Source organism: Tachyglossus aculeatus, chromosome 16 (assembly GCF_015852505.1).
Source record: "Tachyglossus aculeatus isolate mTacAcu1 chromosome 16, mTacAcu1.pri, whole genome shotgun sequence".
Lineage (NCBI taxonomy): Eukaryota > Metazoa > Chordata > Mammalia > Monotremata > Tachyglossidae > Tachyglossus > Tachyglossus aculeatus.
In genome coordinates, this window is record NC_052081.1 from 19,709,535 (window position 1) to 19,732,211 (window position 22,677).

The 22,677-nt window shown below is 41.7% G+C and overlaps 1 protein-coding gene across 5 annotated transcripts in view; it reads right to left on the reverse strand.

Moving 5' to 3' along the window:
- KCNT2 (potassium sodium-activated channel subfamily T member 2) overlaps window positions 1-22,677 on the reverse strand; it is a 368,421-nt gene that overhangs the window by 71,366 nt on the left and 274,378 nt on the right. For 3 of the 5 annotated variants that reach the window (XM_038757816.1, XM_038757814.1, XM_038757818.1), the window contains 5 exons: window positions 22,187-22,243; window positions 13,697-13,846; window positions 9,108-9,337; window positions 1,117-1,333; window positions 586-691 (listed from right to left, as the gene is read on the reverse strand). In XM_038757816.1, coding sequence (XP_038613744.1) covers window positions 586-691; window positions 1,117-1,333; window positions 9,108-9,337; window positions 13,697-13,846; window positions 22,187-22,243 — 760 coding nt within the window. The remainder of the gene's footprint in view (window positions 1-585; window positions 692-1,116; window positions 1,334-9,107; window positions 9,338-13,696; window positions 13,847-22,186; window positions 22,244-22,677) is intronic. The other 2 variants (XM_038757817.1, XM_038757815.1) reach the window with 1 other exon arrangement.

Consider the following 22,677-nt stretch of genomic DNA (forward strand, 5'->3'; position numbering starts at 1 on the left):
AAATTAATTGTCTTTATTCATTGAGATTTCATAGAACCCCCATCCAAAGAGCTTTAAGTGCTATATGATTGTTGGGTAGGGACCTTCTCTATATGTTGCCGACTTGTACTTCCCAAGTGCTTAGTACAGTGCTCTGCACCCAGTAAGTGCTCAATAAATACGATTGAATGAATGAATATGATCTGAGTCTAAAGAGCTCATTATTCATTCCATTGCCATCATAATAAAAGGCCCAAGTCCAAATTTACATTCTATCAAATTAATAAATTATATTTTAAGCACTTAAGCATTCTAAGAATTCATTTTTTTGAGAAATAATATAATTTACAGCCTGGATATGACTAGAACCTAAATTATTACTATCATCATCATAATCAAAAGCGATCTTGCTGAGACTTTAAGCCTTCAGAAAGTTAGAAACCTGATGATTTTAGCTTAGGGTTTTTTTGTTTTCTTGAAACATTTTTTATACAATTTATACAATAAGTTATTTCCTTTGGCAGTGTTCTATATCACACTTTATGAAATTCTGCATAGAAAGCTTAACAAAGACATGTAAATATGAAAAGCTAGACTAGCATTTACCTTGTCTAATCTTAGGCAGCAAAATGGCACTTTTTCATGGAGCAGATGACAAAAAGTGGGTGAGCTTCCAATATATGGAGAGTAAGGCGGGTAGCCTTTCGCATATCTGGAAAACAATAGAAAATATTTCTCAATATACGACAAGAGCTAGTGTTGCATCCAATCAAGTCCTTTCTAATTTTATCTAGATTCAACCAACAGTCTTTATTGCTGATACTGAGGCGATTTTAATATATTCAGGGTTCAGAAATAGCAAAACCTAAATATGGTCACAGAAGCACAATACCCACTTTGTTTTCCAGGACAGCAGCCATGTTTGGAGAAGTCTCGTTTATCCAAAAATGTTGCGGGTCTGTATTGTGTTTAGCCAGATCATTATCATTATCAACAACAACGACAACGAACGCGCAATCAGTTGCTCTCAGTGCATAACACCAAACCAGTCAAATATTTGCACTGTGATAATTTGGTATATGGCACTACAGAGCATAAGCAGTATCCCGGTTATTTGCTTGTGAGAATTCTACATACTCTAAGTTTGTAGATACTTCATCATCTGAAGGTGTAGTTTCATCTTCTGATTGATCACTGAGAAGATCGCATGTCTGAATAGATGATGTGTCTGCAACCTCTAAAACAGGAGCTATGCTCGGTCTTCTGATTTCTTTGCCCACTTCTGAGGGCAGAGACAGAGTTGGTCCACTTGAGGATCTGCAGCCGGTATCTTGAAGGTCTATAGCTACGGTGCCTTAAATAGACGTTAGAAATCATTTTTTAACAAGAAAATCAGCAGACTGAATACATTATGATGATACTAAATCCAAGGAGGACTTTATTCCAAAATATAGCTATTGGCAGAAAGTCTACATATCTTCATTTATTTTACACGCATTTCAGTGTCCCTGGGCTGATTTAGTCTACTTCTCTTTGCTTAGTTTAAATGCCACGGAGCCTAACTGCTCCATCATAATTTACATGACTTTTAGGGAATCAAGGAAGCCTAGTGGAAAGAAAACGAGCCAGAAGGTCTGCATTCTAGTACTGATTCTGCCACTGAACTGCTGTGTGACCTGGGACAAGTCATTTTTCTTCCCCGGGCTTCAGTTTCCTCATCTTTAAATTGAGGATTAAATATGTGCTCTTCCTCCCCCTTAAACTGTGAGCACCGTGTGAGACAGGGACTGTATCTACCCTGTCACTTTATACAGTGCTTGGCCCATAATAAATGCTACAGTTACTATATTTTGCTTAACCATTTCACGTATTGAGCTGTAACACTCAATGTCTACGCACTGTCAAAAATGTATCAAAATGAGCCCAGCCTGTATCTGATGGCAAAAATCTCAAAATTGGAAACGGAGGATGGAGAAGACACAAACAAATAGAAAAGAAAATGCCACTCCCAAAATTGTCAGTGATGCCTGTAGTTTGGACTGATCACAAGAAAGGACTCTGGGAAAATTCTGATCAAACCATCCCTGGTTTCCAAAGCCCTTATCTATTCGCATCAGCCCTTTGGCCTTGCCACCATGATCCAAATGGAGACACAGGTGACAGGATTGGTTCCTAAAACTCTGCCCTTGGCTCTGCACAAAGTGAGTTTTCCTCTCCTGGAAGCATGAAGATGGGTCAGCTTGGACCTCATCCCCTATCAATCAATCAATCAATATTTATTAAGAATGTAGATCACTGTACTAAGTGCTTGGAGAATACAATACTACAGATTTGGCAGAAAAGTCCATCCACACATCGAGCTTCCTGGGTTCTGCGTTTTTACCTGTTCCTGAATTTTTAAATTTCAAATGTGTGAAAGCACGTGATGTAAAAACCAGCAGTCTCCATGTGACAATGACACTGCTGTCATGGAATGTTTACAACTATAATGGTGGTGTTTATTAAGTGCTATCTCTGTGCCACGCACTGTGCTAACTACTAGGGTAGAAACAAGATATTCAGGTCACACTGAATCCCTGTACCACATGGGATTCCCAATATGAAAAGCACCATGCAAGGTCCTGTGCTGTTGGGGTAAATATCCATGGCCCTCAAGGGGCTCAGTATGTTAGCTAAGAATGAGGAAAAATGTCACATTTCACAATAATAACTGTGATATTTAAGAACTTACTGTGTGCCAAGCACTGTAATAATAATAATAATGGCATTTATTAAGCACTTACTATGTGCAAAGCACTGTACTAAGCGCTGGGGAGGTTACAGGGTGATCAGGTTGTCCCACAGTGGGCTCACAGTCTTAATCCCCATTTTTACAGATGAGGTAACTGAGGCCCAGAGAAGTTAAGTGACTTGCCCAAAGTCACACAGCTGACAATTGGCGGAGCCGGGATTCAAACCCATGACCTCTGACTCCAAAGCCCGGGCTCTTTCCACTGAGCCACGCTGCTTCCCCAAGTAAGCAATGAGATAGATACAGGTCACAGCAACTGTTCCTCACAGGGTTTAGGGTGTAGGGAGGAGGACAGGTAATGATTCCTCACTCTACAGATGAGGAAATTGAGACACAGAGAAATTCAGTGATTTGCCCAAGGTCACAGAGTAAGCAAGCGGCAGAGCCGGAATTAGAACCCAGGCCTCAACTGATCAATGGCATTTGTTGAGTGCTTCCTAAACCGACCTCTCTACCCTCAAATTCTCACCGAATCTACAATCGACATTATATAATGCTGCCTGGATTATCTTTAAGAAACTTCTCCTAAAAACCTTCCTCTGGTTTACTGGGTCTCTCTGCTTCAAATGAAAACTACTCACAGTTGGCTTCAAGACTACACCAACCTGTTCTTCCTTACCCTTTTGATCTCTTCATTCCACCCAAGCCAACATCCTACCTGCGCTTTGCTCTTGACTCCCCTGCCTCCAGAGAAACAGTGTGGCCTAGTGGAAAGAGCACAGGTCTGGAAATCAGAGGACCTGGGTCTAATTTGCCACTTCCCTGCTGTGTGACCTTGGACAAGTCACTTAACTTCTCTGTGACTCAGTTCCCTCACCTGCAAAATGGGGATGCAGTAACTGCTCTCCCTCTTGCTTAGACTGGGAGTTCCATGTTGGATTTGTATCTATCCCGGGATTTAGTACAGTGCTTGGCACGGAATAAATAAATGCTTAACAAAGCGAGAAGCAGCGTGGCTCACTGGAAAGAGCATGGGCTTTGGAGTCAGAGGTCATGGGTTCAAATCCCAGCTCTGTCAGCTGTGTGACTTTGGGCAAGTCACTGAACTTCTCTGTGCCTCAGTTACCTCATCTGTAAAATGGGGATGAAAACTATGAGGCCTCTATGGGACAACCTGATCATCTTCTAACCTCCCCAAGTGCTTAGAACAGTGCTTTGCACATAGTAAGCACTTAACAAATGCCATCATTACTATTATTATTATTATTATCAAATACCACTATTTTCCATCCCTCACTCACTTATTGCCTCTTGCCTTATTTGGGAACAGGTCTACCAACTCTGTTATATTGTTAATCAAGCGCTCTGCACACAGGAAATGCTCAATAAATATGTTTGATTGATTGACTAATTACCTTTGCTTCAGCCATAATCCAGTGTCCCTTTGAATCACTAGGAAGAAGGTACAGGGCAGCAGGTTTAGGTGCCAGAAGCAGTGTTATGAATCCCATGGTGCTCATTTAATGTGTGTTGATTGACTGAACTATCTTAGAAATTAAGATCTTTTTAATAACTATACCTCTTAATGTTCACAGTTGATAAGAGCCTGCATTCTTCCGTCTGTGGATTCTAGCCTTCTGGATCATATTTAGTTTCTCGATGGGAACAAAATGCCTTGGGCTGCCAAATTCCATTCCCTAGTGTGGTATTCCCAGTCCCATAAAATGAATATTAAGAAGTGGAGCTGAAGTGTCAGAATTATTATAATAGTGTGTCTCATTTCAGTGCAGTTCAATTCCCAAAGTGGTCTCCCCTGCTGCTCTTTACAGAGGGGGACTTATTTTCTCCTGGGGACTTATCTTCTCCCACTCGCCCAGACTCATTGGGAAAGGAGGAGGTGTTGGCTTCCTTCTCGTGCCCCAATGCCATTTTCACACCATTCCACCTCCCCCAACCCTTTCTTTCCCTTCCTTTGAAGCCCATATTGTCCACCTCTAGCGCCCACTCCAGATTCTATTAATGGTCATCTACCTCCCCTCAGGTCCCACCTCCAACTTCTTTAACTATTTTGATCCCTTTCTCACATTCCTTCTCTCTTTCTCCATGCACACATTGATCCTTGGGGACTCCAATATCCACCTAGACATTCCTGATGACCCTTCTGCTGACCGCCTGCTGTCACTCAACTCTGCTAATCTCCTGCTCCACCCCACCTCACCCACTCACTAATTTGGACACACACACTCACTCTCATCATCTCTAACCACTACACAATCTCTACCTGCACCAAGTATGAAATCCCTCTATCTGATCAAAAGCGCCTCATTTGCTTCCTCTCCCACACACCTCCTCCCCATAAATCTATACTTTTCCCCCACAGAGATCTCTGATCTTTGTATCCCATCCAATTTTCTCAACTTCTCCTGCCCCACTTAGCCTCCATACTCAAACTACCCTCCCTTGATGACCAAATAGACATTCTCAACACCACCCTCTCTACTGAACTCGACTTAATCACTCGCCTATCCCTTCACTGAATTCGTACCACTAACCCAAGCCCTGGATCGCTTGCACAGTCTCTGCTCTTTTGATTGAGCCATAGAGCGCTGCTGGCAGAAATCTAAATATCAGGCCAACTTGGTCCACTTCATGTTTCTCCGTGCATACTTTAACTCTACTCTCTCCTCTGCCCAGCAAAACTATTTCTCCACCCTTATTGACACCCATGCCCATAGTCTTTACCCGTTGTCCCAGACATTTAAATCCTTTCACCCTGCCTCCCCATCCATTGCCCTCAGTGATCTGGCCACCTACTTTATTAAGAAAATTGACACCATCAAGTGTGGGCTCCCTAAAATTGCCCTCGCCCCTCCTCAATCCCAACCCCTTCCAGCCCCCTCTTCAACTCTCCCATCCTTCCCAGAAGTATCTCTAGGGGAGATCTCCTACCTCCTCTCAAAAGCCACCCTCTCCACCTGCACAACCAACCCCATTCCTTCACACTCTGTTAAAACCCTCGCCCCCTCCATTTGTCCCTCCCTAACAGTCATCTTCTACTGTTCACTCCCCAATGACTTCTTCTCCACTGCTTTCAAACATGCCCATGTTTTCCCTATCTTAAAAAAACCCAAACCCTCCCGTAACCCTATGGCTCCCTGCAGTTATCACACCATCTTCCTTCTACCATTCCTTTTCAAACTCCTTGAGTGACTTATCTACAAGTGCTGTCTCAAATTCCTCTCCTCCAATTCTCTCCTTGACCCCCTCCAATCTGGCATCTGTCACCTTCACTCCATAGAAACTGCTCTCTCAAAAGTCACCAGTGATCTCCTACTTGTCAAATCCAACAGCCTCTACTCCATCCTAATCCTCCTTGACCTCTCAGCTGCCTTCAACATTGTGGACCACCCCCTTCTCCTGGAAACATTATCAAACCTTGGCTTCACTGACTCTGTCCTCTACTGGTTCTCCTCTTATCCCTCTGACCTTTCATTCCCAGTCTCCTTCGCAGGGCTCCTCCTCTGCCTCCCACCCCCTCATTGTGAGTGTCTCTCAAGGTTCAGTTCTGGGTCCCCTTCTAGTCTCCATCTACACCCACTCCCTTGGAGATCTCATTCATTCCCATGGCTTCAAATATCACCTCTATGCAGACTTTACCCAAATTTACATCTCCAGCCCTGATCTTTTTCCCTCTCTGAAGTCTCGCATTTCTTCTTGCCTTCAGGACATCTCTACTTGGATGTCCTCCCATCACCTCAAGCTTAACATGTCCAAAACAGAACTGCCAATCTTCCCACCCAAAACCTGTCTTCCCCCTGACTTTCCCTTCACTGTAGATGGCACAACCATCCTTCCTTTCTCACCAGCCCATAGCCTTGGCGTTATCTTTGACTCCTCTCTCATTTAACCCCCATATGCAATCCAGCACTAAATCCTTTCCTCTCTAACCAAACTGGTACCACAATAACACAATCATTCATCCTATCTCACCTGGATTACTGCATCAGCTTCCTTACTGAACTTCCAGCCTCCTGTCTCTCCCCACTCCAGGCCGTACTTCACTCTGCCACCCAGATCATTTTCCTACAAAGGCATTCAAGGACATGTCACTCCCCAAAACTAAAAAAAAACTCCAGAGGTTGCCCATCCACCTCTGCATCAAATAAAAACTCCTCACCTTTGACTTTAAAGCACTCCACCACCTTGTCTACTCTTATCTCATCTCACTTCTCCTTCTACAACCCAGCCCACACACTTTGCTCCTCTAGTGCTAGCCTTCTGACTTTGCCTCCATCTCGTCTGTCTTGCTGCCGGCCCCTAGCCCACATCCTGCCTCTGGTCTGGAATGCTCTCCCTCCTCAAATCCAAAAGACAACTATTCTCCAACCCTTCAAAGCCTTATTGAAGGCTCATCTCCTCCAAGAGGCCTTCCTAGACTAAGCCCCACTTTTCCTTATCTCCAACTCCCTTCTCTGTCACCCTGACTTGCTCCCTTTGATCTTCCCCCCTGCGAGCCCCACAGCACTTATGTGTATATCTGTAATTTTATTTATTTGTGTTGATATCTCACACCCCCTCCTCTAGACTGTGAGCTCGTTGTGGGCAGGGAATGTGTCTGTTTATTGTTTCATTGTAACATACCAAGGGCTTAGTAATAATAATAATAATGATGACATTTATTAAGCGCTTACTATGTGCAAAGCACTGTTCTAAGCACTGGGGAGGTAACAAGGTGATCAGGTTGTCCCATGGAGGGCTCACAGTCTTAATGCCCATTGTACAGATGAGGGAATTGAGGCACAGAGAAGTGAAGCGATTTGCCCACCGTCACAGAGCTGACAATTGGCGGAGCCAGGATTTGAACCCATGACCTCTGACTCCAAAGCCCAGGCTCTTTCCACTGAGCCCTGCTGCTTAGTACAGTGCTCTGTACACAGAAAGCGTTCAATAAAAATGAATGAATAAATGATTAAACTTTCTGTCACCTAACCACTTTGGTTCTCACACCCTCTGTAGCACTTATGTACATGTCTTAAGCCTTTATTACAGTGCTCTGAAAACAGTAAGTGCTCAGTGAATATGATTGACTGACTGACTTGATACCTTCTTCCTTCCTCCTCTTATTTATTTTAGTATCTATTTCCCTTGCTACATTGTGAACTCCCTGAAGGCAGGGATCACATCTACTAATCCTATTACAGTCTCCCAAGTACTTAGCAGAATGCTCTGCAAAGAATCGGTGCTCTATAAATATTATCATCATCATCATCATCATCAATCGTATTTATTGAGCACTTACTATGTGCAGAGCACTGTACTAAGCGCTTGGGAAGTACAAATTGGCAACGTATAGAGACAGTCCCTACCCAACAGTGGGCTCACAGTCTAAAAGGGGAAGACAGAGAACAAAACCAAACATACTAACAAAACAAAATAAATATTATTGATTGATTGTTTGTTAGAAATGAACAGCTGGGCGACCACTGCAGCAGACTGACCCCCCTGGTTTGTAGCGAGCAGGAAAGAGGTTTCCTTGAGAAAAGACTTTGTAATGAATCTGTTCTAAACAGTAATATTATATTGATGTTCTTAAAAATACATGTAACATGAATTCAAATATATCCCATTCTTCTATAACACAGGGTTTACAAGACAACAAAGGAAAGGTCAGACTTAATACTCACCCAATCTCTGATGCAAACACCCATGTTTTCCAAAACTACTGTAGGAAGAACATTCCTAATTCTGCCATGGCATTTTTTTTTATGGTACTCGTTAAGTTTTATTATGTGCCAGGCCCTCTACTAAGTGCTGCGGGCAGATTTAAGATAATTCAGTTGGAGCCCCTATCAGTGAGCGCCTATCCCACATGGGGCTCACAGCCTAAATCAGAGGGAAGAGGATTTAGTTCCTATTATACAGATGAGGAAACTGAGACACAGAGAAGTGAAGTGACTTGCCCAAAGTTACACAGCAGGCATGCGGTAAGGCTGAGATTAAAACCCAGGTTTTCTGACTCTCGACATCACGCTCTTCCCACTAGATCATCCTGCACTGCAACTTCTGTTAAAGCTATGGCAAAACTAACTGCTTAAGTTATTCATTCTTGAATATAAAATGTACAGCGCTAAGCTCTTAGTACAGTGCTCTGCACACAGTAAGCATTCAATGAATATGATTGAATGAATGTTTTATTTGCATTTAATAAAGGGAATTTCTGATCTTTATATAAATATACCCTGTATCCTTCATAAATAGTTTTCACAATCAGTATGCTTTACATTTCACACTTCCATTTCACTTCAAAACACTTGATGAAGATATCAACACATTTATTCTTAGTCTTAAATTATTAAAAGCACAGCATTTCATTTTTATTTGCCTTGTTCATACTTACCCATGCTGGCTATTATACTATGCACTGGTAATCTGGAAGTCCCATGATAGAATGATCTTGCTGTATTGTTTTTTCTCTGTTGCTCTTGGTTTTTGAAAGCTGAATTTTCTTCTTTGGTAATATTAATGTAAAAGCAAATGTCTGTAGAACTCAAAATGTATCGCGGGCCTGGATTTAGTAAAATATTTTTATTGTCTTCTCTCCTAACACCAATCAAACAGACGCCAAACCTTGATTCAAAGAGGAAAGTACAATAGTTGAAGAATGACCATTCCACAGAGCACAAGTATCCGATTAACAGGAAATGTGCATACTGATATAGGAGGATTTGAAAGGAGCAAGGAGGGGAACCATTACAAATAATAATAATAATGTTGGTATTTGTTAAGTGCTATGTGCCAAGCACTGTTCTAAGCGCTGGGGTAGATGCAAGGTAGTCAGGTTGTTCCACACGGGGCTCACAGTCTTCATCCCCATTTTACAGATGAGGGAACTAAGGCCCAGAGAAGTGAAGTGACTTGCCCAAAGTCATACAGCTGACAAGTGGCAGAGCAGGATTTGAACCCACGACCGCTGACTCCCAAGCCCGGGCTCCTTCCACTGAGCCATGCTGCTTCCCTGCTTTCCTACAAAGAAAAGAGAAGCAGCATGGCTCAATGGAAAGAGCCTAGGCTTGGGAGTCAGAGGTTGTGGGTTCAAATCCTGGCTCTGCCACTTGTCAGCTGTATGATTTTGGGCAAGTCACTTAACTTCTCTGGGCCTCAGTTACTTCAACTGTAAAATGGGGATGAAGACTGTGAGCCCCACGTGGAACAACCTGATCACCTTGTATCCTCCCCAGTGCTTAGAACAGTGCTTTGTGTATCGTAAGTGCTTAACAAATGCCATAAAAAAAATCTTCAAATGTGAAAATTACACACTTCCCCAAGTCCTGTTTGGGAAATGCTTATTCCCACTCTACCTTGGAGTCTTGGTTCTTAGGTTACCTTTCCCAAGAAGCTTACAGAGTTTGGTTTCCCCACTGAGAGTGTGGACTCAACCATACCTGCACACTGAAAAAATGTCTAAGGGGAATGCAATGGAACACTACTTAAATGTTTCTAAAGATTTTTCAAAGATTCAACCCCTTGAAACAAGAGACCTTCAATTTCCAGTCTTTTAGAAAGTGAGCACAGTGGTTTGGCAATTTCCAAATAAATGAAAGTCGTCCATGGTGATATTGAAAGTTGGATACTGTAACGGTATTACAGAACTTCAGCTTGGAGTCCCGCAATCGTCTGAAAGCCACACTAACCTATTTATTCTGTTTTCTATTTCCTGTCCTATCCGTCCATTGCTGGGCTATGTATTGCCTAGGGAACCTAATGTGGTGTCTTGTCTAAAGTTCCATAGTGCTGATGAACACCTCTGGTTGTTATGTAGGGTTTCCCGGGTGTATAACTGACATTTTCTTCAGACTTATTATCAGACCATAATGGTGCACTGTAGCTCTGCAGGTATTCATAGTCACTTACATTTCTTCTCGTGTAAGTGCCTGTAAAGGTGCAGTTGTCTGCATATAAGCATACCCTATGTGGTGTTGCAAAGACCTCTGATGATGCTCATATCTGACTGAACTAGAAAAGTGCACGGAGAACATAGTCAGACTTCAACTTGGAACTCTCTTGATGAATCTGCAAATCGCAGCCTAAAATAGATTGAACAGAACTATATCAACCACACAGCCCCTTCTTCACTCCTCTGGTGAGGGGAAAGGGTCAGACTTCAATTCTGACCCAACTGACCACTCTGCTGCGGAGATACTTAGGGACAACTCAGGACATCCCCAAATCACTTGATAACTTCCAGAACCTTGTGCTGACTGGCTCAAATACTTTTGTTATGGACCGAGAACATTTCTGTTAATTCTGCTGCACTGTACACATCCAAGTGCTTAGTATAGAGCTCTGCACATAGTTACTGCTCAACAAATACCATTGATTGACCAGTGATTGATTCTGTAAGGTCAATGACCACAGCACGATATAGCTGTCTTGGTGGTACGTACTGCATTTTTCCTGAATTGTCACACTGCAAAAATCATATTTGCTGTACTGTCCTTGGATTTGAAGCCATAGTGTGATTTGCACAATGAACAGTTGACTATGTTCTTCAGGGACCTGTTCAGAAGAATTCTGGCTAGAAACCTGCTGGCAATGGAAAGCAGAGAGATCCCCCAAGGGTCTCTTTTGTCAGCTCCCTCCTTTTTCTTCTTGAAGGTGAGATTATGGAGGCATTCTTGAGGTTTTGGTACATTTCCTCACTGCTCCATAGATTGAAGAAAAGTTCCTGTAAAGGACTCTGACAGCCAGAGAAAGCTTCCTAATTCACCTCCCTTTCAAATGAAAGGTAACTTCCAATGGTCAAATTCCCACCAGGCCAACACTTTTTTGCTGATCCGTTCATTTCTCAACTGCCCTGACAGGGGAAGAGGTCAGCCAGTCAGCCAATTGTATTCATTGAGTGCTTACTGGGTGCAGAGCACTGTACTAAGCGCTTGGGAGAGTACAGTATAACAATATAATGGACATATTCCCTGTCCACAATGAGCTTACAGTCTAGAGGGGGAGAGGGATGGTGGAGGGATGATGACCCGGGACTAGGAAGGGCAGTGGGGATGATGCTTTAGAGGAGTGATTGGATAGGCAGGAGGCCTTATTTCCCCTGATTCCTCCCACCCTGGGAGAAGGTAGTGGTACCTGCTGGGATGGAGGGTAGGGCTGGTTGGGCTATTGATGATGATGATGATGATGATGATGATGGTATTTGTTAAGTGCTTACTATGTGCAAAGCACTGTTCTAAGCACTGGGGAAGATACAAGGTGATCAGATTGTCCCCCGTGGGGCTCACAGTCTTCATCCCCATTTTACAGAGGAGGGAACTGAGGCCCAGAGAAGTTAAGTAACTTGCCCAAGGTCACACAGCTGACAATTGGCGGAGCCAGGATTTGAACCCATGACTGTGCTCTTTCCATTGAACCACGCTGCTTCTTTTGCTCCTACTCTACTCTATTGCTCCTCCTGTTGCTGTTTATGGTGATTAAGATTGTGAGCCCCATGTGGGACTAGGGCTGAGTCCAAGCTAATTAGCTTGTGTTTACCCCAGCACTTAGTATCGTGCCTGGCACATAGTGAGTGCTTAACAAATATCCCAGTTATTATTATTCTTGCTCAAGGTGATAGAGAAATTTGGGGGATGACATGCTAATTGCAAAAATGAAACCGTGGGCAGGACAGAAATGGGACTGGTGATTCTACTGAGGTGGTGTTGACTTTTCATAAGGGTTGGATTGACAGGATAGGAGATGCCCAGAACCAGCTTTGCCACTTGGCTGCTGGATGACCTTGGGCAAGTCATTTCACTTCTCAGGGCCTCGGTGACCTCATCAGAGAAGCAGTGTGGCTCAGTGGAAAGAATCCGGGCTTTAGACTCAGAGGTCATGGGTTCAAATCCCGGCTCCGCCAATTGTCAGCTGTGTGACTTTGGGCAAGTCACTTAACTTCTCTGGGCCTCAGTTACCTCATCTGTAAAATGGGGATGAAGACTGTGAGCCCCCTGTGGGACAACCTGATCACCTTGTAACTTCCCCAGTGCTTAGAACAGTGCTTTGCACATAGTAAGCATTTAATAAATGCCATCATTATTGTTATTATTCTTATCTGTAAAATGGGGATTGAGATTGTAAGCCCTATGTGGGACAGGGACTGCGTCCAACCCGATTTGCTTGTATCCACCCCAGCTCTTAGTACAGTGCCTGACACATAGTAAGCGCATAACAAATACCATGATTATAATTATTGTTATTAGAGCAAGGAGGCAGGTGGAAGAGTTTTCCCAGTAGCCAAGCACGTAGGGTGTGGTATGGCGAACAATGAGAAAAGACAACAGGCAATCCCACAACAGATATACTAGAACAGGGTCAGATCATGTCAATCACATCACATTTAGAAAACACAGAGATAAAACAGGTATACCAAACCTTTAACTAGGCAACATATATGCCCAATTATACTCAGTTGGATAGCGTTCCTGTGAAAAAGCTGAAGGCAGAGAATTGGGCTCTTTTTATAGCTATTCCTACCAGAAAATGCATTCCTCTGATCACTGTGATTGAAATCCTAAATGTCTACCAAGATGTGGGTGGGAAGGTCATCCAAACAATAACATTTGAGAAATGATTTGTAAGTATAAGGTGAGCACCGGTCTTTTCTAATTAACTGCTCATTGGGAAGGTTAATTTAAAAGAACCTTGAGCTTGCAGATTCTTAAATGCTGAAAGGGGAGAACACAGTTGATAGCTGGTATTCACATGACCACTGAAGAGAGTTTGCTCCTGAAAATTCTAAATGTCATAAAGAAAATATAGACTCTCACAAAGCTTCCCTGTGCCAGTAGCCATTTCAAGGAAAGTAAAAGTAAAGCTGAAAAAGAGTCAGCATGATTCAACTTTTAGAGAACTGAGATTAGAAAGTACTAATCTTGAATAGGGGAGTTAATAATAGGGGAGTTAATAGGGAAGTTATAACACAGTAGGTGCTTGGGAACATACTTTTTATGTGCATGGAAAGAGGCATATGTGAAGCTCTTTCCCTCATATTCAGCGAAAAATGTACTCTCCTCCATGATGATGTGGTACACTTCATTGCCAGAGCAACGTCCATACATCTTCTGCCACTGTTCTGGTGACTGCTGGCCCTCTCTGAAATAAAAAAAAAATACACATTATCACTTTAATTTGGAAATGTGGTTCACTCCCCATACAAGGGCTAACAAAGTAGCATCTACAGCTATCCAATTCATTCATTCAATCGTATTTATTGAGCACTTACTGTGTGCAGAATACTGTACTAAGCACTTGGGAAGTACAAGTTGGCAACATATAAAATGATCTACCTAGGAGAGCAGGTTACAGATATTTTATAATTAAAATATAGAGTGCTTTTGCAACCACCTTACTTATAAAACTCAAAGAAGTGCCATTATGCTTTCTCTGAATAGTAGCATTTGCTTGGCTTTCATTTGTTGGAGCAAATCTAAGAAATGTCAATCTACATCAGACCACCTATCCGTCCAGCTGAAGACTCTGTCTCTAATAGCGGTACCAAGGGCCTGTTGGAAGAAGAGTGTAAAGGCTGCTTTTTGACAACCTCCTTGAGGGCAAGAATCATTCCCATTAATTTTACTGTATTTTCTCAAGTGTTTAATACAGTGCAACACACTGGGTAGGCACTGACTAAATATAATTGATTGATTGAGGGATCCATCCTTATGGTTATAGATCTGTCTTCAAAATTTGCTGAACTTTTTAAAGGTTTTTTCTTTTAATAAACCCACTTTTCCCTCTACTAATCCATTATAGAACTACCTTTCATGAATTCCTTTCAACTTTTCTTGATCCTAATTATATTTCATGCCAGCACAATTGGTTGTGCAAATGAATCCCTTGTTCTCACTACCTATTCTGCAAAGCTTTTTCTTTTGGTTGTCTTCATCTCACCACTTAATAGCTTCGTTGGTATCCCACATTTCTGCGACTACGGGATTCGGTGGAAGAGAGTCCAGATTATCCTGTTGAAATCTTTCGACATCTTTCATCATTTCAGAATTTCAATCATGTTCCCACTCAGCCTTCACTTTTCCTTATCACACGGACCTGTTTTTCTTCAATCTATCCTCGAAGAATTATCAATCTCTATAAATGCGTGAATGTGGGATGACAGACATTTTTACTTCACGTAGAAGTATAAATTGCCATGCTGTCTCCTGCCCACTTTGATTAAGACTTATGCTTATAAGTTAGGGTGATACTCTGATATAGGTCATGAAGGATGAGCTTCATCTCACCATCAAGCCCAGAAAACCAATAGAAATGCATTTTAGAAGGAAGCACTGCCTAAGAGAAGCAGAGAAAGTGTTGCCTAATGGAAAGAGCACAGACTTGGGAGTCAGAAGAGCAGGGTCCTCATCCCAGCTCTGCCACTCGTCTGCTGCTTGACCTTGGGCAAGTCACTTAACTTCTCTGAGCCACTGGGCCTCAGTTACCTCTTGTGTAAAATGGGGATTAAGACTGTGAGCCCTCTGTGGGGCAGGGACTGTGTGGAGTGTCTAGTACATAATAAACACTTGACCAATACCATTAAAATTAAAATAATGAAAAGACCTGTCTACATTTGCAAAGCTTGGTTTTCTGCCTGGCTGGTTTCCGTTAATAGATCAGTATCCTATCAAATTAGCATTTGCAATTTGAATGGATGAGTAGCTTTCTAATAAGTTAACTGTCCAAGGGGTGAAATGCATAACCCAACCCAAAGCCCTGTAGCACTATAAAAAGCTGTGACATTTTAATCTCAGTGATTAAATGGGCTTTGAAACAATGCTATTTTATTTATCACCACGTAGGGAAAATAAATAGGCAAGACACGCACAGAGCAGTCCTGAAGGCTTCTTCAGGGGCCAAGACCTATCCAGTGGTTGAGTCAACCCCAGCCCATGAAATGCTCAATAAATATGGACTGACTGAAGGAACAAATAAATGAAATGCTCAGCCTCCCAGTTCAAAAGGAGAACCTCCTCAGCTCCCGCTCCCCTCCCCGTGGCCCCAACTTGCTCCCTTTGCTCTGCTCCGCTCCCTGCCCCACAACACTTGTGTATATTTGTACATATCTATAATTCTATTTATTTATATGAATGCCTGTTTACTTGTTTTGATGTGTATATATCTATAATTCTATTTATTTTTATTGATGCTATTGATGCCTATTTACTCATTGTGATGCCTGTCGCCCTCCTTCTAGACCGTAAAGCCATTGTGGGCAGGGATTGTCTCTCTTTATTACTGAAGTGTACTTTCCAAGAGCCTAGTATGGTGCTCTGCACACAGTAAGTGCTCAACGTGGCTCAGTGGAAAGGGCTTTGGAGTCAGAGGTTATGTGTTCAAATCCCGGCTCCACCAGTTGTCAGTTGTGTGACTTTGGGCAAGTCACTTAACTTCTCTGTGCCTCAGTGACCTCATCTGTAAAATGAGGATAAAGACTGTGAGCCCCCCTTGGGGCAACCTGATCACCTGGTAACCTCCCCAGTGCTTAGACCAGTGCTTTGCACATAGTAAGCACTTAATAAATGCCATCATTATTAATAAATAAGATTGAGTGAATGAATGAATGAATGTTTGGGCACCTTCTCTCAGTACAGTGCTCTGCACACAGTAAGTGCTCAATAAATACGATTGAATAAATCAATGAATAACATGCTTCTGCGTGAGAAAACTTTTGCTAAAGAACTTGTAATATTAAACCCTATATCTTGTTTATCCAAGTTTCTGAGCATAGTGTGAAGTCTTTGTTTTTCCACTGGTATGTAAAGAGATGATAGGTGGGGTTGAAAACATAGATGCTATAGTAAAATAGAGAGAACTGAGATGAGTCAAGTGCTAAGCGTATTTCCGGTACTGACAAAGCATACTGAGTTTAGAGCCTATTTGTGTTCAGTGGCCTACATAAAGTTGGTCTATGGATGTGCTCGGTTTAAAAATATATATGATTTATGGGGTAATTATTATTTTTGATGTAAAAATGTTTCAACTATCAAAACATTCTCAAAATGTTGGTTTATTTGATTTTTATGATTCACACTTGTTTCTGGTGTTTGCAATTACGAAAACGATTAAACCAGTGCTCAGTATCATGGGCATCCTTTTGGCAGACAAGTAATGTTACGGCTACTGGGCCTAATTTAGGGTACCGTCAATCCCAAACTTAACAATATTGAAGTCTAGGTTTTGCAGTGAGGCAAAACAGACCACAAATATTGCCGACTTGTACTTCCCAAGCACTTAGTACAGTGCTCTGCACACAGTAACGCTTAATAAATATGATCAAATAAATAAACCAGTTTCTACCATTTCTTACTTCTGCACCTCCTTTGCTCCACTAAGACCCTCCTGAACAATGGAAGGTGTCGAACCTGTTTTGTTTTTTTTTCCTTGGTGATTCATGATTCTCTAGGCCATTTCTCACAGCAGAAATGAAGGCTTTGTGTCCCAGGGGCCCTGTCAGAGTTAATATGCCTTTAGAAATTGCCTGGGGGAAATCCTTATTCACTAGCTCTGGGCTGGCCTATTATCACTTCTTTATTAGATCAACCTGAGTTGGATTACAAATCCTTTGAATTACCTCAGGACCGTTTTTGACAAATAGTTTATAATAGGTTCACAATAGGTTATGTTCATAATTGTTCATAATTGTTTAGTTACTAGAGGGGTGAAAAATCACAGAAATGGTTCCTCCTGGATACTTTTCATCAAGTACCCATTTTGCAAGAAAGTTTCATTTGGGAAACTATGAAAGGGATAGTGGATCTGAACATCAGATTTAAAATACCAGGGACAGTCAGATTCCACTTAGGGGTTTCACTTCCATTCTCTAGCATGGTATTCCCAATGATGAACACTCCATTTAAAAAAAAAAAAATCTTTAGATTGTGATCCTCTGGGGATACAGGGACCTTGTGTGTATCTTCCCCAGAACTTAGTACAGTGCTCTGTACACAGCCTATGCTTAATAAATACTACTATTTCTACATTCAAAGGTCATAATGTTCCTCAGTCTCTGCTATTTGCACAAGGTTTGACATAACCCCTGAGCCAGGTTTCTGTTCCAAGTGATCTTTGGATTTGATTGTTAAGACTGATTTAAGACTGCAAATCCCTTCCACATTGTATGCACATAAAGAGTCTCCCGGCTGTACGGCTGCTTTACCAGCCTTCATTTTTTAGTCCCGTTTACATTTTTTCTCTTGATGTAATCATTTGATTGAAGTATTAATTCTAAGAATCCACACTCTATTTCAATTTGCTTCAACATAGGCTGAAATAATCTGATGCAAACCAGCCCTGTCTCCCATTATTCAGGGCCAAGCCATGACATTTCTACTTTATTGTTCCTTTAAAACATGTCTTTCTTTCTTTTGGTCTAATAGACTTAGTTCATCGTAAGCCAAATTATTGGGAATTTTGCAGGTGTAGAATCTCAGAAAATGCTGATTAATCAATAATTCGATGGTATTTTTTGATCACTTACTGTGAGAGTACAATAGAGTAGACATTGTCCCCACCTTCACGTTTACAATCTAGTGGATTACATGATCTGCCCAGGGAACCTTTGCTGCCACAACCCTTGCTTTAATGTCGATGGATTGGACCAAAACCCAGACTCTCATTCCTTGTGATCCTTTCCTGCTATTTTTTAATGGCATTTGTTAAGCACTTACAGCACTGAACAAACTAATCAGATTGGACACAGTCCATGTCTCACATGGGACTCCCAAAAAATTCCAATTTACAGATTCACTGAGGCACAGAGAAGTTAAGGAACTTTTCCAAGGTTGCACAGCAGACATGGCTCAGTGGAAGGAGCACAGGCTTTGGAGTCAGAGGTTTAAATCCCGGCTCTGCCAATTGTCAGCTTTGTGACTTTGGGCAAGTCACTGCACTTCTCTGGGCCTCAGTTACCTCATCTGTAAAATGGGGATGAAGACTGTGAGCCCCTCATGGGATAACCTGATCACCTTGTAACCTCCCCAGAGCTTAGAAAAGTGCTTTGCACATAGTAAGCGCTTAATAAATGCCAACATTATTATTATTATTACGTGACGGAGCCAGGATTAGAATCCAGGTCCTTCTGACTCACAGGGCTGTGCTCTATCCACTGTGCCATGCTGCTTGATTTTAATAGAGTATGTGGATGGCCTTGGGAAAACTGCTTCATTTTTGATATGTCCAGGCCTCCCAGGCAAAGAGAAGGATTGGACATTGTGATTTATTTTCTTGGTATTTGTTAAGCACTTACTATGGGTTAAGTGCTGTTCTAAGTTTTGGAACAGATGCAAAATTATCAGATTGGACACAGTCCCTGTCCCACATGGGGCTTACAGTCTAAGATTGCTTTTGCAATTTCTTTATAGACATTCACTTGGGCTGCTGTCATGTTCATTTTGAATTCCAACTCTTAAGAGTCATTCTTAAGAGTCTGAAGAGTCTAAGTCATGACTCTTAAGAGTCATGCTTAGAGAAGCAGCGTGGCTCAGTGGAATGAGCCTGGGCTTTGGAGTCAGAGGTCATGGGTTCAAATCCCGGCTCCGCCACTTGTCATCATCATCATCAATCGTATTTATTGAGCGCTTACTGTGTGCAGAGCACTGTACTAAGCGCTTGGGAAGTACAAGTTGGTAACATATAGAGACAGTCTCTACCCAGCAGTGGGCTCACAGTCTAAAAGGGGGAGACAGAGAACAAAACCAAACATACTAACAAAATAAAATAAATAGAATAGATATGTACAAGTAAAATAAATAAATAAATAAATAGAGTAATAAATATGTAGAAACATATATACATATATACAGGTGCTGTGGGGAAGGGAAGGAGGTGAGATGGGGGGATGGAGAGGGGGACGAGGGGGAGAGGAAGGAAAGGGCTCAGTCTGGGAAGGCCTCCTGGAGGAGGTGAGCTCTCAGTAGGGCCTTGAAGGGAGGAAGAGAGTTAGCTTGGTGGATGGGCAGAGGGAGGGCATTCCAGGCCCGGGGGATGACGTGGGCCGGGGGTCGATGGCGGCACAGGCGAGAATGAGGTATGGTGAGGAGATTAGCAGCAGAGGAGCGGAGGGTGCAGGGTGGGCTGTAGAAGGAGAGAAGGGAGGTGAGGTAGGAGGGGGCGAGGTGATGGACAGCCTTGAAGCCCAGGGTGAGGAGTTTCTGCCTGATGTGCAGATTGATTGGTAGCCACTGGAGATTTTTGAGGAGGGGAGTAATATGCTCAGAGCGTTTCTGGACAAAGATAATCCGGGCAGCAGCATGAAGTATGGATTGAAGTGGGGAGAGACACGAGGATGGGAGATCAGAGAGAAGGCTGATGCAGTAGTCCAGACGGGATAGGATGAGAGCTTGAATGAGCAGGGTAGCGGTATGGATGGAGAGGAAAGGGCGGATCTTGGCAATGTTGCGGAGACACAACTGACACAACAAGTTGAGTTGACACAACTTGTCAGCTGTGTGACCTTGGGCAAGTCACTTAATTTCTCTGTGCCTCAGTTACCTCATCTGGAAAATGGGGATTAAGACTGTGAGCCTTATGTGCGACAACCTGATCACCTTGTAATCTCCCCAGTGCTTAGAACAGTGCTTTGCACATAGTAAGTGCTTAATAAATGCTATTATTATTATTATTATTATTATTCATTCATTCATTCAATCATATTTATTGAGCGCTTACTGTGTGCAGAGCACTGTACTAAGCACTTGGGAAGTACAAGTCGGCAACATATAGAGACGGTCCCTACCCAACAACGGGCTCACAGTCTAGAAGGGGGAGACAGACAACAAAACAAAACATGTAGACAGGTGTCAAAATCGTCAGAACAAATAGAATTATAGCTATATGCAAATCATTAGCAAAATAAACTAGGTTTGCTAGCCAACCTTCTAGCTATACTTTGCTTCTGACCCTCTCTCCTCTCTTCTCCCAGCTTGGAGATTCCTCCCTTCCCACATCAGACAGATCATAGCTCTCCACCACATTCATAGCCCTCCTGTAAATCCCATTTCCTCCCATTCATATACAACAGACCACCACTCTCGCCATCCTCAGTCTTTTTAAAAACACATCTCCTCCAAGAGGACTTCCCTGACTAAGCTCTCATTTCTGCTACACCCTCTCCTTCCTTTGTACCCTTTAAGCACTTGTTATTCATCCCATCCTCAGCCCCATAGTATTTTATGAACATACCCATAATTTATTTTAATATCTGTGTCCCCTTCTAGACCTTAAGGTCCCTGTGGGAGGGAAACATATCTGACAATTCTGTATCTATCTCCCAAGTGCTTAGAACAGTGCTCTGCACCCAGTACATACTAAATAAATACCATTGATTGACTGATTACCCTACTGGGGAGAGAAAGGGCAGATTAAGAGTTCATTCATAATGGTTTCAATTTTGTCTATGAAATAAATGGCAAAGATATTGGGGGGGAGAGATGGGGAGGTGGCTGTATTTGGAGTTAAAGGAGGGAACTGAAATTCAAAAATGTAGGGCAGATATCTCTTCTGCTCGGGAACGGACATTTCTTGAGTGAACATGCAACATTATTCATGAATTTACAAGAAATTTCTTCAAAGGAGAAGACTGTTTAGTTTTGAAATTGCATTCAAATTGATAGCACTTTTTTAAACATCAAGACAGAGTGAGTCTGACTTTATTTCTCTGTGTTTGGTACAAGTAAGCACTTAATAAATACCATAACCAACTTACCTTTCAGATTTTATTCATGATAATAGTAATATCTTGCATCTAAAAAATTAGCATCAGTCTCCCAAGAAAAGCAACAAGTATTCTTAGCTATCAATAACTGTTTATGAAGTGTTTTTGCTTGACTATCTAGTTAGCGACCCTTCTTGACTATCTAGTTAGTGACCCTTCTTTCTCCAGTAGCCAAATTTCTTTGGGACAGAAATACAAGAGATGGCAAACTTCTAAGCATGCACATTTTTTTTCTATCGCTTGCCTCGTCACCATTTAACAATAAAGTAGTGAAAGTGCAGCTCCCTTGTATGAGCAAATGGAAGTAATTCAAAGGTGAAGAATTTCTTGCTTCATTAGTCATTCATTCAATAGTATTTATTGAGTGCTTACTGTGTGCAGAGCACTGTACTAAGTGTTTATCCATTCATAACTCGATTCTTACTTAATTCCATTCCTTGCTGTTGGCACAAGTTATGTTTCCATGAATGGATGGTAATTTTGATCTTAAAAAGGGTATTTATTTAGATTTACACTTACAAGGATGCACATATGTGTCCTCTTGAGAGTAAATAATGGTAATAGATTATAAAAGAGCCTGGATTGCATTTAAAATGTAACAATTAATTGTATATACAATTTTTACTGATAAACAAAATCATCCAGTAGCGATGATTACAAAATTATACATGTAGTGTAAAATGCACATGTGGAATATCTTAGTTTTTGCCCTGGGATAAATATTTCACCTGTGAAAAGTCTGCTTGGTTCCAGTTAGAGGTCTAAAAGCTTCCCAGGTTGTTGTTCTGCAAAGATCATATGAAGTATATCAATTTAGAAATACTGTAATAAAATATCTTATTGTTTTCCAAAAGAAAAGAAATCTAGTAGTAGAAAAACACTGTACTCACTATCACCAGTGATATGCTTGATATCGACAATTTTTTTTAATTTTAGATGATTGAATACAGTTTAAAAATAACTTTGTTGTTAAAAATGAAACTTGGTAAATCAAAACACATAAAACAAAAAATTGTGAATTATTGTAAATTCTTTCTCTCCATGAGGAAAAAAAAAGACAACACAAGTATCCACATTATATCCTTTTTTTCATGTTATTTGCAACTAAATTTCAATGGGAATTTAGAAGTAATTTTAGTTCTCTAAAATGAATAATTTATCAGGCCTTAGATTGTTCACTTTCCAAACAATCCATCTATGTTTCTCTTGGGTTCATCTT